The 18,777-nt window shown below is 38.6% G+C and overlaps 1 protein-coding gene across 3 annotated transcripts; it reads right to left on the reverse strand.

Annotated features, from left to right (window-relative positions):
• Positions 1-1,641: 1,641 nt before the first annotated feature.
• Positions 1,642-13,351, reverse strand: LOC121950000 (S-adenosylhomocysteine hydrolase-like protein 1). 3 transcript variants are annotated; one of them, XM_042495895.1, is made up of 17 exons: positions 13,082-13,262; positions 8,875-8,986; positions 8,285-8,422; positions 7,172-7,269; positions 6,916-7,018; positions 6,728-6,822; positions 5,950-6,056; positions 5,519-5,635; positions 5,368-5,431; positions 5,187-5,275; positions 4,991-5,061; positions 4,816-4,910; positions 4,628-4,726; positions 2,655-2,723; positions 2,080-2,158; positions 1,871-1,991; positions 1,642-1,779 (listed from the first exon to the last, which is right to left on the reverse strand). In XM_042495895.1, the coding sequence occupies exons 1-17, from the start codon at positions 13,187-13,189 to the stop codon at positions 1,773-1,775; spliced, it is 1,572 nt and encodes a 523-aa protein (XP_042351829.1). In that variant the 5' UTR covers positions 13,190-13,262; the 3' UTR covers positions 1,642-1,772. The 3 variants fall into 3 exon arrangements, with proteins under 3 accessions (XP_042351829.1, XP_042351830.1, XP_042351828.1); XM_042495896.1 differs by lacking the exon at positions 13,082-13,262 and adding an exon at positions 9,206-9,266; XM_042495894.1 differs by lacking the exon at positions 1,642-1,779 and having other exon boundaries at positions 1,867-1,991; positions 13,082-13,351.
• Between the last annotated feature and the right edge of the window lie 5,426 nt (positions 13,352-18,777).

Here is an 18,777-nt window from a genome sequence, read left to right on the forward strand (position 1 = left end):
TAGATTTGCACTAAGATTTTGGATATTGTGATTTGGTAAGTGTTGTTTTCTCGTGGTTTAAACGTCTGCATGACAGGAAAATTATGTAATTTTCTGGTCTTACTGTTCTAGCTTTTCTATTATTTGCCTTTACCCATTTAATCATTACAGCCGATGTTGGCATTAAAACTGTAGTTTACCAAACTACCATCAACTTCACAATATAAAGTAGTTTAACTATATCCAAACTATAGCTCTAGAAATGATTATAGTGTGAGTGGAGTCTCATGTTGTTAGATGGAGCTGCATCTGAGCTGACACTGATTAACCCTTAGGGTCTGCTTTAATATTACACACGCAAATCAAGCTTTAAAAAATATTATACATTAATACGATTTTCTGCTTTCATTGAGGTAATCAGTCCTTATCATAAATATCAAATATTCATTCATTTTCAGGATTTTAAGCCTTTTAATGCCAGGTTTTTATCACAGTGTTTTTAGTTGAAAACAAAAAAATGATTTTATTTTATTTATTTATTTTTTATTATCACTGCCTTGGGCATGTCAATGTTTTGCAGCAAAATTTGTTGTGACAGTGCACCTAGTGGAAATAGCATGTATTTTCTCTATATGCTAAATATGGTTTAAAAAAAAAAAGACGTCATCAAGTGTAAAATAGTAAAAAGGCAAAAGCCCAGCAAATTGTGTCTTATGAAGTAAAAATTGTTTAAAATTTCGTCAAAAGAGTGATTGATTCAATAAATGGGTTTGGGCCAATGAGCCTTTGGTTCAGAGAATGGTGTTTAGTGTTTTAGCAATTCAGAAAAAAATGTAAAATGCATTTATTTTGTCATAAATAATAAACTCTTTTTCTGGAGCTACATTTCCTGAACACTGTTTTCTGTGTTTTGATGCAGTTTGAAATGACAGCTCAGCTGTGTTTTTATTTCGACTGGTGTGTGTACGATCTGAAAACATTTATTTTGAGCACAGATAAAACTGTTTTAAATTGATTATTTGATTTTGCCAGAAGAGTTGTGTAGTTTGAAAACTGGATTTTGTGCTTATAGGTTTGAGAAAAGGGTGGAAGATTTAAAAAAAAATGTATTTTAGCAAGTGTGAAAAACTGTAAGCACAGAGGAAGTAAAATACTGTTCATTCATTTTTTTTTTTACATTTTTTGTCGGGAGGCACAAATCTAAAACTGTTTTTGTGAGACAGAGATGCAGGAAAAAGCTTTGAGAAAGAGCAAATCTGTTTAATTACATCATTTTTTATGATTGATAGTCAGGTACAGTTGTTCAAATTAGAATCGACTGTTAATAGACTCTTAGGATTCATTTATGGTTACAGTGATGTTTAGGTAAATGCAGTAATGTTAGATATAGATCAGAACTACAGGGCATGTGATAATCTAATATGTACAAATGTGTTTCTCCCTTACTGATAATCAGCAGATATTCATTTGACAATTAATCCCTTAAGAAGACAGCTTAAAGTCTACATATGTTTTACTGATTGATAAACAGTGTTATTATTTCAAGCAGAAGAATAAATAACTCTCCGTTCTCTTAGTATTAATGTTTAATAGTTTAAATTCAGAATTCACTATTATTACAGCCTGCATACTGTGAACATGTATAACCAGGGACAGTTTAATGCATAAAACAGATAAATCAGAGTCAAAACAGTTTGTTGAGTCTGGGTTAGATTAAGACTGCAGAGGGCATCAGCGTTCTGTCTGCAGGACTGTGAGGTTTATTGTTGCTTCTCAGCTTGATGTCCAGATGGTTAATACCTAATAACAAAAACAAACAAACAGAAAAACATTTGTTAAATAAAAAACTCATATGTATATGTTGATTTTGTGTAATAAAAAGCATGCTCACCTGTAGTAGCTGGGTTTGAAGGGTCCGTGTTTGCTGATGCCCAGGTACTTGGCCTGTTCATCAGTCAGCTCTGTGAGATGAGCGTCAAACGTCGGCAGGTGAAGACTGGCCACATATTCATCTGAAATGATGAGAAAAGAGGGTTTATCACATGTGAATAAAACAACGAAGGTGATAACTGTTTTAGGACACTAAAGCTGAGGACTTGCCCATCTTCTTTGGCAGCAGGTAGACGTCCTGTTTGTATCGTCCTTCTGGAGCGCTGTACAGCTCTATGAGGGCCAGAGCCTGACGGTGAAAGTTAAATCGAATTTGTAAATCTGGCACATATGAAACACGGTCCTCTGTGGGAAAATTCTTTTGATTTTTTTTTTGGGACTATTTTTTGTGCTTTCTGCCTTTATTTGATAGGACAGCTGAAATGTGAAGGGGGGAGTGAGAGAGAGCATGAAAAGCAGCAACGGGCCGAGGTTGGACCTGTGGCTGCTGCAGTACGGATGTAGCCTCTGTGCACGGAGCACCTGCTCTACCAACTGAGCTAATGGGACAACTCTGAGCGTCACTTCATATTCTGCATTCTGGTGAGTGTTTATGCATTCATTTATTATATAAATGCCTACGTTTTTGTCAAAGTCTCATAAAATAAATAAATACAATTCCTCTCCTTCTTTCATGTTTTTATTAGGGGGGATAAATCTATATAGAGAGGGACGTGTCCCCTGCATCCTCTGCCGTAATATACACCTATGCTCTGAAGTAAATAACATAAAACATATTATCATACCTGAGTTGTAGCAGTGATGGAGAGGACAAATGAGGGCACCGTGGAGCAGCTCAGATTCAGCAAACGACCCTGAGAGAAAATTATAAAAAAACGGAAGTGATTAAGTGATTAACGTGATGTGGCAGCAGCCACTGGTGATAACCTCAATACTTCTACTAAGTTTATTATCGCAAATAATTACGTAGAATAATCCTTAAGTACTCCTCTGTCTGTCCTGATGCAATTAAAAGCTGCTTACTTCAACAGTAAATCTGTTCCTGGTGCTCAACTTGTCAATATTAAGCCTTTAAATTTGTCATTATGAGTAGATCCACAATGCAAAACACTGTTATGAAACAGCTCTGAAAACTCACTTCCCATCCGACAAAAACAGCATCTGAGGACTTGTTATTTCTGGACAGGTGTGTATTTAAAGGTCCAGTGTAAAGTATTTAGTGGCATCTATTGGCAGAATTATGTTTTCATTAGTGTAGCAAAGTTTCCTTTTTTCCTTTATTTTGACACTTTTTTCCCTCAGTTATCTGGCATCCTTTCCTCAGCACTGATTGGTCCCTTTGTTCACCTCACTGAGTTCACCTGTGCGCTCCCTGTTTAAAACCCTCCATACTTTTTTACTCACTCCCTCTTGGTGATCACATGAGGCAGCAGTGCTGGTAAGCAGAGTATCTTTGTCTTTAGTTTGTCCTATGCGTGATTAGTTTAACTGATAACATAGATTACTCTTTTTAAGATAGGTGTTTGTTTAATTTGACTCACGTTCTCATTTTTGTTTTTTTTATGCCTTCGTGTCGGCAATAGCCATGGCCGGAGGCATTTTTTTTGGTTGTCCGTCCCTACATCCATCTGGCCTATTCTTGTAAATGTGATATCTCAGGAACAACTCCAGGGAATTTGTTTCAGATTTAAAGCAAAGATCCACTTGGACTCAGTGATGAGCTGATTGGATTTGGGTGGCTAAAGGTCAAAGGTGAAAGTCACTGTGACCTTGCATCTGACTCATTTCTGTGAACAAAATATCTGAAGATGGTCTCAAGGGACTTTCCTCAAATTTGGCACAAATGTCCACTTGGACTCAAGAATGAGTTGATAAAATCTTAGTGGTCAAAGGTCAAATGTCACAGTGACCTTACATTTGTCTCATTCTTTTTTTAAAGCAACATCACAAAAACACCCTGAAGGAATTACTTCAAATTTTGCACAAATGTTCACTTTGTCTCAACGATGAGCTGATCAGAATTTGTTTTTCAAAGGTCAAGGTCTCCATGACCTTGCATCCATTTTAATTTTTGTTAAGATGAGGGTCTAAGGTTAGAGGGATGTCATATGCTGTAAAGTCCTCTGAGGCAAACTGTGATTTGTGATAATGGGCTTTATAAATAAAATTGACTTGACTTGAGCTTAAGGGAGTTTCATTAAATTTGGCACAAACATCCACTTGGACTCAAGAAGGACCTCATTAGAATCTGGTGTTCATAAAACTTGTTTTTGGCTAAAGAACCCTAAAGAATAATCGTAAAACTGTGCTGATTTTCACAGACATGGATGTAAACTGTAAGTGCAACTTGTCTGGTGCGCAGAGGTAAACAACTGTGTGGCGATATAAATAGTTTTTGAACGTGAAACTGCTTTATTCAGTGTTTTCAGCAGTTTTAATCACCTGATCAGTTTGATGTGGAGAGGATGTGGATGTGGAGGATGTGGATATTTCCGGTTCTGGAAAAAACACTAAAGGAAGTCCAACCAGGAGAAGTTTTATTGTGTTGCAATCCTCAATAATCACCACTAGATGCCACTAAACCTTCCAAAATCTTAGTGATTCATGCATTTTGTAAGTGACTAAATATCAGACCCCCGATCAGAGGCCCCTCAGGGTAGTTAAGATTAGTAGACTGTGGGGCTGTGATTTACAAATAGGTCTCTGTACATTATCCTTTAAAGCTGGTGTATAATAACAATAACAACAGTATGATCACCTCAGCCAGCAGGACGACTCTCTTGCCATCAGGCCAGATAATGTGGTCCACCTGAGGCCTCACACGCACCCACCTCATCTCTGAAGTCCGCAGACTTGCCTAAAGAAAGAGTTACACACAGAAGCATACATGTATACAAGTTTGCACACATAAACATGCATAAACACACACAAACACACAGTTCATACCAAATCTATCTCAGTGCTGGAGTGTCCCATGTTGCAGATTATGCAGCCGTTCCTCATTTTGTCCAGATGTTCCCGCCCCACCACGTTTTTATTGCCTGAAGGGAAACTGAGATGAAGCAGACTGTACTGATACTATTAAAAAAGCTAATGTTTTATGGTGGAGGACAGCAGTTACCTGTGCAGGTGATGACCATGTCGACATGTCTGACCACTTCACTCAGCTTAATCACTCTGAAGCCATCCATGCTAAGAGGAGGAGAGACAGGGCGTCACACTTTTTAAAAATATTTCATGTTTTGCTAAATGTGCCACTGAAAGAGTTAAACACACTTCACATATGTGCTGCTGATAAAAGCTTCCTCCTTTCATACCAGGCCTGAAGGGCGCAGATGGGATCCACTTCTGTGACGTATACGACAGCACCCAATGCTTTCAGGGCAGCGCAGCAACCTTTGCCAACCTACAGGAAAAGAAAAAAAGAGGTCAGTAAATCTGCATTAATGTATGTCACATGTGCACAGCGGCACTGGGAACATTCATATTTTTACTGACCTCTCCGTATCCGCACACCACCAACTGCTTTCCTCCAAACATGACGTCAGTGGTTCTTTTCAACCTGACGGAAGATTTCAGCACAGTCAGACTGACGCTCTGTCGGCAACCAGCCATTTTACATGTTTATGTTCAAAACAGACTTCATTACCCGTCCAGTATGGACTCCTTGCAACAATAAAGGTTGTCAAACTTCTGCTTGGTCACAGAGTCGTTCACATTCATTGCCGGGACACTCAGCTTTCCTGCCTTTGACAGCTGGTATAACCTGAAACAGGCAGAGGTGGAGAGGGGAAATCTTTTAAAGCTGGGGTAGGCACTTTAATTTTGGTGTCATTGTCACAAAATAGCATAAAAACAATTTAAACAACACACACAAAAAAAATCTATAAGGTCGCCCTCCAGCAGTCATCACAAAGACTAAACAATAAATGACCATACACCTCCAGCAAACACTGTCACAGACATCATACATTCAGATAAACCCCTGTCCAGTCACAGTATACATGTGGGATATTGTTTTTTTTTTTATCTTTTCCAAATTTCTGTCTACCCAAGCTTTAAAATTTGTGTGAAACTTACCGATAGATGCCTGTAACACTCTCCTCCACGATGCCTTTCATCCTCTTGAACAAGCTCGGGTGCTTTTTGTAGATCCAGTGGGTCAGGTCGCCTCCATCATCGAGTATCTATGAAAAACACAAGATAAACTCTCCATCAGTGCAACCTTTCTAACTGCAGTAGTTAAACACAGACAAGAGAGGCAAGTTAACTCAAACACAACATGAAATTTTATTTTAACTTATCCATACTATAATGGAAATACAGGCTGTAGCTCAGCTCTCTGTGTGACATGAAATTTGGACTGCGGTGCCCAAAGTGCAGAAATATTTATTTACTAGAAATCGACACATCTTAAAATGAATAATTTAGTATATATATGTTTTTATATTATAATTAGAAAGAAACCTTCCCATTGAATTTTGCACATGTTGTTTTGCAGGACGTCTCAGTCTATTTGTACTTACCTGCAGAGAAAGAAAGTGCACCAGTTTTTGTCTAATATGCACCAATGAAGCAGATTGCGTACACTCACTAAACTAAAATATAGCAAAATTCTTGCAAAATAATTTAATATACCTTTAACACCAAAACATATACCCAAACTGTAAAAAGTGTGATTGATTTTTTTGTGATAATACAAAATGCATATTTGCAATAAGTTTCCTTGAGAATATGTTAATTTATGTTCATTCAAATTCCACCAAACTGGGATGAAACACACTTTTAAATCTTCAAACTTTGGCAAATCAAACATAAAATTACTTCTGAGTACTGTCCTTTCATTTGATCACGGTACCATATTGGGCTGCCAGGACTCAGCACCGACACATCGGTCAATGCACCACCAGAAGTCGTCCTCTGATTCTCCTTTCCATGCAAACACGGGGGTGCCTGAGATAAAGAGCAGGTGATTTTTATCATAAGAAAACCAGATGAGTCAGGTTGGAGGTCAGGTGGAGGAGCAGGTGGCACAGATAGTTGTACCTCTGTCAGCCAGAGCGGCAGCCACAGCGTTCTGAGTGGAGAAGATGTTACAGGCCGCCCAGCGACACTGAGCCCCCAACGCAGACAGAGTCTCAATCAACACCTGCAGGAGAGCGTAAACAAACAGTCAATAAGACGAGTTAACCCTCTGACAGTCTTTTTACACTATATTATAATTTAACAAATTCTAACGCAAGAATAGTGCAAATTAATCAGCCACATCCAGAGTGTGACGCTCAATAAAACTTGAACTGACCGCTGTCTGTGCAGTGATGTGAGTGCAGCCCGCCACTTTAGCTCCGGCCAGAGGTTTCTCTCCTGCGCTTTTCCTCAGGAACATCAGTGCTGGCATTTCTAAGTATCACAGACAGTGACCGAGTCAATTTGAGAAAAGACGCATTTATTTATTTTCTATGATTTAAACGTCCAGTTTGGACGATTTTGGGGGGATATATTGGAATACAGTATAAAAAGTATGTTTTCTTTTATGTATAATAACCTGAGAAAAGAGGTGGACAGCAACAAAGTACATTTATCTAAATACTGAACTCAGGTAGACTTTTTGAGTATCTGTACTTTATTTGAGTATTATATTTTTGGAAACATTATTTTGACTCCACTACATTTAAAGACACACGTTTGCACTTTTAACTTTAATACATTTCTAGGAAGGCTCTCGTTACTTATTACATTTGTGATTTTTTTCTTTTCTAAAATGCAAAAGTCCATAAACTGATCATGCAATTCTGTGTGTGGTTTGTTTGTGGAAGTAATACATCATGAATGTAGCAGAAAAGAACTTTAATTTTTTAGTGAAATTAAAGACAGTTCCCCCTTTAATTGATGCAGAAATTGCACAAATTTATGCATAAAAAGTCGCGAGAATGCAGAAAATGTTGTTAATAATCCTCAAAATTACCTGGAGGAGTAACTCCAACCTCCCATTTCATTTGTGTCCCCCATAGACTGAAAAAATAATGCACATAGCTGCCGTGTTGTCACTCATTGGTTTGTAAACTCACGTTTTGAACCCTCGAGTTTGGCATTTCAGCCGTCACATTCTTGGTTTTGGGAAATTAGCTATAGAGTCCAAAAACGTTTTTTTTGTACCAGGCTACAAACCTGTTTGTTTGTGCTTTAAAATTTGTCATTTTAATATTGGGGTTTATGGGGATTGACTCACTTATGGAGGCAGTTTCAAGTGACCATTACAAGAACTGCAGTTTTTGGTACTTAAGTATTGGATTCAGCCCCAAAAGTTGCTGCTTGATGCACCCCCCAACGCTGAAACAAAACCTCCACCCTCATGTATTATGTCATCATGACTCGTGAAGACATTAACAGTGGTTCAGTGGCTCTTTGTCTTTACCTTGCTGTGCGATTTCTATCTCTTTGCGTCCAAACTCAGCCTGTTTGATGTTTTTGATGCAGAAGTCAGAAAGGCCCTTGGAGGTCTTCTGGGATTTGTCTCTGGGAGAGGACTCATCTTCGGAGCTCTCACTGTACGCTGCAACACAGAAATGAGGCCTTGTGTATGAAAACAGTCGTCCGATATGATATAATGTCCAAAAGCAAACATAGTTGAAGTGTAACAGAGTCACATAATATCTTTAAAAGCTTGAAAGTTTTGAATTGGCTCTGGTTTTCCAGCCTTAATTGTTGTGTGTTTGGAGTCAGACTGCAGCTAGGTGAGTCTTTTCTCGGAGCCTTTGAAGTCTGCATAAACTCTGGCAGTGATTGACACATTTGAGAAAGGTTCATAGAGCCGATTAGGACCAAATTAAAGAGACTTAATTCTTCAGAAGACTTTTCCTTTTAATTACGGTTTAGCTGAAGGAGAACACGCAGAGGCTAATCCTCTGGGCCTGTAGTTCTCGTGCTGCTGGGATCAGAACCAGTTTATATATCAAAGACATGTGATCAGACTTAAGAGTGCACGCGTGTTGTGTCTTTTTGTACCTGAACTGTAGCTATCTGTAGATGACTGAGAGATGGAACGAGACAGAGAACGACGACCAGCGTTGACCGGACGTTTGTTGAATTCCTGCTTCTGGTCAGTGAACTGTATTTGCTGTAAGAGACACAAACAGAAACAAATAAACAGTCAACCAAGAATATCAGTTATCACTTTACTGCAGGTCACAAGCATCAACTTCATGCTCCAACAGACAGACTCGATGTAGCCAAAATAATACATGAGCACCACCCATCACAGTAGACTTTCCTCGAAAAGTAAAGTTCACTCTCCTTCTCTCCTCCTGACTCGACTAAATATCTGCTGCTTTCTCACCGTCCAGTGCGGCTCTTTGAAGGCAGGACTGCTGCCACTGGAGTCCCACTTATCCATGTTTGCTCCCTGGCTGCTCGCCCGACTCTGCTGCCTGACTGAGCAGCCTGAGCTTCAAGTCAAGCTCCAAAAAATCTCAGACACACCTCCTCACTGACCCCACCTCCAAAAAAATGTACATATGCATTGAGTGTTTGGAGGTTGAGAGCCTCAGATTTTATGTGCAACTATACTGAATTATAATCCACACTGATGGATCAAATCTTTATTTTAGCATGTATATAACAACAGCCAAATGACAGGGAGAAGAAAGCACTAAATTCATCAAAAACAACATAATACAAACAGAGAATCATATAAAAATTACTAAAAAATATCGGGAAAACTCATCTCTGATGTTTAAAAGAAATAATCTGCTCAAAAATGAAATTTTGAAATTGCTTGTTTTACAAAAACTTCCTGAAGTTAATGCATTCGTGGTTTGTGTTAATTGTGAAGTTGTTTTGTGCTGTTATTGTTAAGCGCTAAATATAATATAAAAAATACATAAAATGTGTCAGTTAGTCAGGGGTCATCAGTTTACTCAATGATAGAAAAAGGATCCTTCATTGAAATGTTTGGGAGTCGCCAGTTCTGAGTAACCATCACCTGAAAACAGTCTCTTGAATACAGCTTGCACTTAAGCAGCTGCTTAATCTTTAACACAGTCAGACATTAAGCTGTGACTTGCGGTAATGCGAAAGTTAAATTAATGATCACAAAACCATTTCTAACAGGGATCAGAGAATATAGGTTTGTATCCGAGCCAGCTGCTGCAACAATGAAAGCCAATAAAGCTAATAATTAAGTGACTGTGGGTCCTTAATGTGAAAAAAAAATGTCTTGCTGTGAATCTGTGTGTGCACTGATTTGTAACCAGTTCGAATTTCTAATTATCATTATAAAAAAAATCAAGCAATAAAACCAAACAGAACTCACAGTTGTGGTGAGAAAAAATGGGATAACCGGTCAACCAGTTTATTCAAGTGTTCCCATTTAAACAGCTTAATGATTACTAATTCGATGTGAAGACCTAACTTGCTGCCCTCTGAAACAAAACTAAATAAAGAGAGTAACAGCGCTGCTAAAATAAAACCAGTGATACCTTGATGCAGATGGACTGCACTGCCTCCTGGTCCTTGGCTTTAGTTATGTTCACTAGACTGTACGCTTTCTTCATGCTGCCAGAGCTGCTCTCACACTGACCACAGAAACTCTGCAGAGCTGATCAGAGAGTGCACAGAGTGACGCTTTACGCCACACCTTCACCTCCAATCGGCCCAGGTGACGGGTGGAGACAAAGACAGAGAGAAGAAATAAATGGAGTCTTTGTGAAGCTTTCAGAGGGGAACTCTGGGAAAATACAGAAGAACAGGTTTCGAGATGAAGAGAACTACATACACCGCCATGTGGTTGTATGTCTAAGTGCACAAATCAAGTTACACTTACAGTTTACATCCATGTCTGTGACAACATGGACTCACAGAAGATCTATACAGTCAGCACAGTTTCAAGGTGGTTCTTGAGGGTTCTTGAGTTATAGCCAAAAACATGTTGTATGAGGTCAACCCGACCTTTGACCTTTGACCTTCAACCACCAGATTCTAATCAGTCCATTCTTGAGTCCAAGTGGAAGTTTGGGCCAAATTTGAGGAAACTCCCTCAAGGCCATCTTAAGATATTGAGTTCACAAAAATGAGACTGTTGCAAGGTTACAGTGACCTTGACCTTTCAACACCAAATTCTAATCAGCTCATTGTCGATTCCAAGTGAATGTTTGTGTCAGATTTGAATAAATCCCCAGAGGTGTTTTTGAGATATTACTTTCAGTAAAATGAAATGAATGCAAGGTCACTGTGACCTTGACCTTTGACCACCCAATTCTAATCAGCTAAACCTTGAGTCAGCTCAAATGTTTGTGCCAAATTTGATGAAATTCCCTTGGGGTATTCTTGAGATATCGCGTTCACAAGAATGAAACAGATGACGTCACAGTGACCTTAACCTTTGACCTATGACCACCAAAATCATATCAGTTCATTCTTGAGTCCAAGTGGACAGTTGTGCTAAATTTGAAGAAATTTGCTTAAAGCATTCCTGAGATATCGCATTCACAAAAATGGACCGCGGGGACAGACAGCCCGAAAACATAATGCTTCCGGCCACAGCTGTTGCCGGCGCAGAGGCATAAAAAAGAGAGCTGTATGGAAACAGTAAAGTGTTACTTAAGGCCACAGATGCATGCATGTGCAGTAAAGTGTACTCTGCTCTCAGGGTATACATTAAACAGACAGCAGGGTGACGTACACACGAAGATACATTCATGACAGAGTTTGTCAGTGAGAGAGAGAAACCAGCAAGTGAACAAACGTGGATGTTATGTGGTTGCATTCAGGGACACAGACGGCAGCTTCGGTTTCTTTAAGTAAACAGACAACAGAGCTGGACTTCACTGTAGAGCTCATTGTTTCCTCTGCAGCTCTGCAGGGTCACTGAAGGTCTCTTAAAGGGGCATTCCACTCATTTCACACGTCATTGAAAGTAAAAAAATATGTATAAATTAGTATAAAATATGTCCCCCAACTCTATGGAGGTACAATAACAAATCACCAGAGAACTCCATCAATTTAGCCTCGTGATGCTGTAACCGTGGGTATGTTTACATGCCCACTAATAATCCACTTTTCCATCCAATATTACGAAAATATTCAATAATCAGCAGCGCCCTTTAATACAAAACAAATTCAGGTAGATCTTTACGTATTGCACATATTTTTTTTGTTTTTACAGCAGACTCTGTAACTCCTTCTTCCATCAAGCAGTTAGACTTCTGAACTCCTCCAAACAGTGAATCAGGTGAATGGCACCAAAAGCTTACTGGCATATTTTTAGATTCTGTTATTATGATTATAAAGTCTTTTGATTTAGGTTTTAGTATAAATCTTATGATAAATACTTCTTTTAATATTTTAAGGAACATTATCTATTCTAATATTAATTTTAGTGTAATTACGATGCACTTAAGCACATTTTGGTGATGCACTTTATGTTGTAACCACAGTATATTTTAATATGTTGTGTGTAACATCATTGTGCTGGTCAAGAGGGCAAGACCCAAGAATTTTTCTCTTTTTGTATTTTTAATATGATAAAATGCAACAATAAAGTTTTCACATGCCAATAAAGCACCTTTGAAGTAAATTGAATTAAACCCTGCAGTATTCAAAGGCAGTGTGTCGGTGTAACACAACGGTGTTGGCCACACCACCGCTTTTGTTTAAGTAAATGTTTTGCTATCTTTGGCTGAATGCAGCCCTTGTGCCTACATTACCCACAATGCAGTGGTTTGGGTGTGTTATGCTAGTAGTGGCTAATGTAGCCACATGAAAGAAGTGAGCTCACTTCTTTCTAACGTAACACCAACAGACTTGATTCAGTTTTAAACTTGCAAGTGACATCACTTGAATTTACGGTGCTGCGTCTTGGACCACAAGAAGCTTCATGCAACTTTGTTTTTCGAAAACGCAGCAGAACGCCCCAAAACCTGTAGAGAGACTTTGATGGGTCAAATCAGCACGCTTCCCCTTTAAGTCTGCTCTGTCTTTTCAGAAAGACAAAATGAGTGAAACGTGTGTGTGTGTGTGTGTGTGTGAGTGCCGGTGAAACATTCATAGAGGCCTGCACATTGCAACTAAATCATTAACAGCCTGATATATGCACATTCACGCTTCCTGCGGAGGACACTTACAGATGCATGTACCATACATCATGCTTTGGTCTAGACGGGCCTGACAAAACAGGTCAGTCAAATTCAGGATGTGTAGCAGCTTTATTGCTCACCATGTCAGTTTTCAGAGCCTCAGTCACCAGCTCTCCTGTCCCAGACTCCTCTGCGTCGTCTCTGTCCTGACCCTGAGGCGTCCTCCTGCTCTCTGCTGCCTTTAGCATCCGGAGCAGGTTTGGGCTGCATTTTACTGACTCATGTTTGGCGCTTTCCTCTTCTGCCTCTCCGCTCAGCACAGCTCCGTCCTCCACATGTGGTTCAGGATATTCATCAGGTAGCGGCAGGTCCTCCCAGGAGGCCCCCGTCTGGTCTCTTTCCTCCGCCATGAGTCCTCTGGCAGCCTGTAATGAAGTGAATTAGATTCCTGCTCAGGTGATCTGACAGCAGACCAGGTGACGGCTCAGCCCACATACATCTGATATTTCCTCCTGCACGGCGTCTGTTTACGCTAAACAGCAGCAGGTCTTCAGATACTTTGACTAAATGTAAAGTAGATCATCAGTCCTGGATGCAGCGTGTAGCTCGCAGGGGTAACGCTGATGTGAGCACTGCTTTCGGCACAAATGTAGCTGAAGTTTCACGTAGGTAGATGCCAACATATCATACAAGTTCAAATAAAAGCCTCGTCCCAATTAAAAGCCCTGTCTCTTTCAGTAGCCCCTGTGGCGACACATTTTAACAAATAAAGGCCTATCTCAATTAGAGGCCCAGTCTGGTTGCCATGCAGTTCATTTTTATACAAGATCTCTGGATGTATAAAACGAGTTGTTGGTGTTAACGTTAGTTAGCTGCTAAGATCAGGCATACAAATATGCTTATATGTTTAAACTTTTGTCAGTATAGACATACTACTCACAATGTTAGCTTGATAAGATTCTCCACAATTCAGTCATTCGGTTCATTTTCTGAAACCATTAACACCAAGAAGAAGTAAAACCAGCACAGTATACAAGAGAGATGCAAATAAGAGATTAGGTTATGTAGAAGATTTTTTTTAAGCTAAGGAAAACTATACAGAGAAATATATGCATAATTATCATATTTAGCTTATTTCTTTCTTTATTTCTGTTGCACTTCTTTTAATTGTGAAGCACTTTGAAAAGTGCTCTAGAAATAAAGTTTATTATTATGATTTATTTATTTATTTTTACAGAATGATTATACTTTGTAACTTTTTTAAGGTAATTTCTTGCGTTGTATATTTTTATTTGTTTTACTTTCTTGTTTGTGTTTTGTTTAAGTTTTTTCAGGTATTTTTTTTGTACTTTCACATATTTCTTGCTTACCTTTGGGTCATTTCTTCTTTTGTTGCAACAGTTTTATGTGAAAGGAACTAAAAGCCTGTCTCATATAGATGCCTGTCCCAAATATAAGCCTGTTGAGTTCAATGATTTAAGCAAATAATAGCTTTGGCTTGTAATTGAAGTTTTATGGCACATACTGAAAGCTCTCCTGCTTATATTAAAAAGAGAGCTTATACTCAAGACCTCGGGCATTTAGACCTGCAGAGCGGCTTCTTGTTTTTGTGTTGTAGTTGATAACATCGGCTCACATCATAACAAACACAGAGTCATTAGTGAAATGCAAACCAAGAGTTACATAAAAAACAAGCAGGCAGGGCTTATGTGTTTACATTAAACCCCACCAGCACCATTGTGACGATCTCCCTCTCCACCAGAAAACTTTTAGTGTTGACACTTAATTTTCTGCATTCTGGTGAGTTTTTCTGCACCAGTTTTAAGCATTTTCTGCATCAGTTTATGATGTAAATGTCTTCGGTTTTTTAATGCTTTTATTGGTGGGGTGAAAAATGCACATGTTCTAAATATTGATGAGTGATGTGTGTTGCCCCCCCTCCAACTCCCTTTACACCTATGGGCTTAAAAATATTTTAACTTTTGATGATACCAACTTGATTTTTCTAACTCAGACTGCTGAAGCCTCACACCAGCTTCAGATAACCTTTTGAATACATTTCTGTTGCACTCAGTGCTTTAAAATCTTGTAAATGTTGGGCTGAACAGTGGTTCATTTGTAATGCCTGCTAAGAGACGCAGAGTTATAGCGTCAGTGAAGAGCGACGTGCCGTGTGTTCTGTACCCGTGTGATGACGTCATAAACGCAGGCGTTGTTGGTGCTCCAGAGAGTACAAACCCCGTATGAACAGGAGGCAAATCAGTTTCAATGTGCGTATGAGCACCTGACTGTTATCGGTCAGGTCTATCTATTGCAAGACAAATATCAGAAATTGTATTTTCATTTTATAATTCTATCAAATGAAGTTACTGTTTAAGTTTCGGTGAGATAGATCACGAGGAAAAAGGTCAGCGAGAGTCTATAACTGTGGTGAGAGTCATTACAGCTGATACTTTTAATGTTTTAATTTAAAAATCAATATTTGTGTTGTGGTTGTCTGTCTACGCTGTAAAAATCTGACAAATTAATTTTGCTTTTAAAAAATCGAGGAAATTGATTCCCTTGGAAAATGTAAGTATATAAACCTATTAATCTTAATTTATGTTTACTTTAAATGTAATTGTTAAGCTTTCCTAAAATCTAGTTACATATACTTAATTTTATTGAGTGCTTACTACTTAAAAGTGACAATTTTAATAAAATCTGTCCAAAATCTTTCTAAATTTTAAGAACTTTATTAAACTAAGTTTATTGTGCTGTATTTATGTTAATCATATCTGTATTTTCTCAAACATGTTAACAAAACAGAATTCACAGATCCCCTAACTTCATGATTGGAAAAATCATCTTTGTCATGATCAAGTCAAGTCAGACTAACTTGGTTTACTGACATTGCTAACACTTAATAAGAAAAAGGTAATTCTACTTATCATTTTTAAGTTGCAACAACTTAACAACAGAAATTAAGCAAATACAGCTAAAATATTTGGAAACTTAAAAATTAGATATTAAATAAACATAAATCAAGATTTATAGTTATATTTACTTTCACTTTTTCAAGACAGTCAGTTTACAAGATTATTTTAAGCAAGATCAACTTATCACATTTTACTCAGTACTCTCTGTACTTTTACTCTGTACTCAGTTCTTGTACAGTTTGCAAGGAAAAAAATCCACACACTCATCACATTTAAAAATATTAACCCTCACAGTGTTTCATATATCCCAAATGTTTAACAAATGCATGTTGCAACAGTGCCGTGTACATAGTTAAAGTTTTCAGGTTTCTAGTGAGCCGTCAGGCGCAGGAGTGTTTGTGGCAGATCAGCATTTTTGCTCCACTAGAGGGCGTAACCCTTTCACTGCTGTCCACGGGAGTTTTCCCGCAGCTGAGACACAGAAACCTTCTGTCTCTTCTGTCCTCGGTGTGAAGCCTGTGGGAGGATTTCAGTTTGATTCCTTCTGTTGTGTTTCTGTGTCTGACAGGAACCAGGAGCGGTGTCGGACACTCGGTCCAGGGGGAGGCGCAGCGGGAGAGCGAGTTGTGTATCTCGCTCTCTAAATATCTCTCTGTTCTTCATTTCTATTCAGTGCAGGAATTTCAGACTCTGGTGTTAGATTAGCAGAGGTATAAAATGTCCCTGTTGATTTTTAGTGTGAGGTGTTAACTAAAAGACCCTTTAAATGTTTAATTATGTGTTGTGCTAAGGTTCCTAATGATGCAGGGTTTTCCTAAAAAACAATGCATACACTCATACAGAAGTGATCCCTCTGAAACATCATGTATGACCCACTAAAAGTGTGTGGCGGTGTATTTTTCTGCAGAGGCTCTTTGCTCTGCCTGTATTTTTTTTATTCTCATCTCATTTTCTGTGTTTATGTGTACCCCCACAACACTCAGCTTTACAAAAAGGGAGCGAACAGGTGTCAGACTAAAAGCAGCAGGCATCCGAGTGACAGAAAGAACAGCGTGTTAAAACAGGAACTCACAATCCTTCATGGCAGCTATACCTTCAAACTCACTTTCCTGTACAGCATCTTTATTCTTGTTTAGCACTGAAGTTACATAATAGTCAAAAATGTGAGAGTCTTTCAGAAAAGTAAAGAAGTGGCATAACTTGTAGGTAATTAGCTAAACTCTAGCAGCACATATTATCATATTTTTGAAGCTTACTACACTTTCAACTGGGTGCAAAGACGCTGCAGTTTATTGTTAGCTGATTAATCTCCTGCTTTACTTCTGTAAAGGTGATGACACTCTTTGAAGCGGAAGATAAAGGCACAAAAAGGCACTAGATTGATTTACAGTCAAAATCTGCTGTCTTGTTAAGCAACATATCTTGACCTCCCCAGGTACATAAATATATACAGTGACAAATAAAAAGGCAGAGATCAGTTGGGCAATGCTTTTTTTAAATGTATTTATTGTATTCACTATGATGTATATGCAATATTATATAAAGCCCTCCTATCATTATTTATACTCTATATTTTCCTCTTTGTATTATTTGCTCAGTCCCTTTTTTTCTCTTCTTTCTCAGCTGCAGACACACATGCACTTAAACACATGCATGGCTCAGGAGGGACAGCAGGTCGTCCACTAATTGGAAAATTGGCAGTTTGATCCCCAGCTTCTCCAGTCAGCATCTCAAAGTATCCCTGGGTTAGTTACTAAACCCAAAATCGTTCCCGATGGCTGTTCCATCACTGTAAGTGTTTCTGATCTGAGTAGGTGGCACCTTCGGTCCTGGGCCACCATTGGGTGAATACATGAATGTGACATGTACTTTTAAAGTGCTTTGAGTGGTCGAAAGACTAGAAAGGATCTACAGAAAAGTCAATTTACCAATACGATACACGTCATATACAGTAGCTAGTTTAAATGCAAAATCTGGCACCTGGGTACGCCATTATAGGGTCTGTCATAACTACAGTGCGCCTCTGAACCTCCCTGTACGTCTGCAGTGGTTATAAACTGTACGTGTTGTGCTGTTTTAGACTGTTGACCAGTTACTGGCCCTCAGTCACGCCTTTGTGACCATCGTCAGCTCAGCACTTTTAGATCATGATTTTGCAGTTACTGGACTGCAGCTCTGTTTTTCAGACTTTCATTACTCCAGTGCACACACAGCTGCAGTACTGAAATATTCTGTGGTGCAGTGTGTTTTGTCATCCCATCAGGCAGCAGCCCAGCAGAGATCGGGCAAAGGCGGTGATGTGCAGCTAAAGCCTGATGGAGCCAGTAAATCAGGCTCTTTGCATTTAGTGTTCCCACTAACCCAGTTTAGCTCTGAGCACATTTAGGTCATGACAAATAAAAAATGACACAAAACTTTCTGTAATAATCTCTTTTATTTATGGAAAGCATGTATTCATACATGGAAGTGGAGAGGACATGGACAATTATCACATTTGGGCTCATCAGTTTACATCTGCCAATACTCTTTTATTTTATTATTTTTAGTTTCATAGCTCAAAGCCACCCCGAATGCTTTATGTCAATAATACAGTGTAATTTTTTATATATATATATTATTTTTTCTTCTTCTCATACTAGACTTTAAATCACAGTTTTGGTCACAAAATCATCACATTAAGCACGATTTTACTGGGTAAACGAAAGGTTGCATACCAAACAACATACTGCACAAGCTCATGTAGGAGGAGCAAAAAGGAAAAGTAAGACCTCAGTTGACACAATGTCAGCAGTCAAATGCATTTTTTTCACAATAATCCACATTCCCACCAGAATGCATTGTCTTGAGATTTATAATACAATATAATACAATGGCATGTATTTTGAAAACATTACAAGTTAAATGTGTGGTATAATTTT

The sequence above is a fragment of the Plectropomus leopardus genome, chromosome 11 (assembly GCF_008729295.1).
Source record: "Plectropomus leopardus isolate mb chromosome 11, YSFRI_Pleo_2.0, whole genome shotgun sequence".
In the NCBI taxonomy this organism is placed as follows: domain Eukaryota; kingdom Metazoa; phylum Chordata; class Actinopteri; order Perciformes; family Serranidae; genus Plectropomus; species Plectropomus leopardus.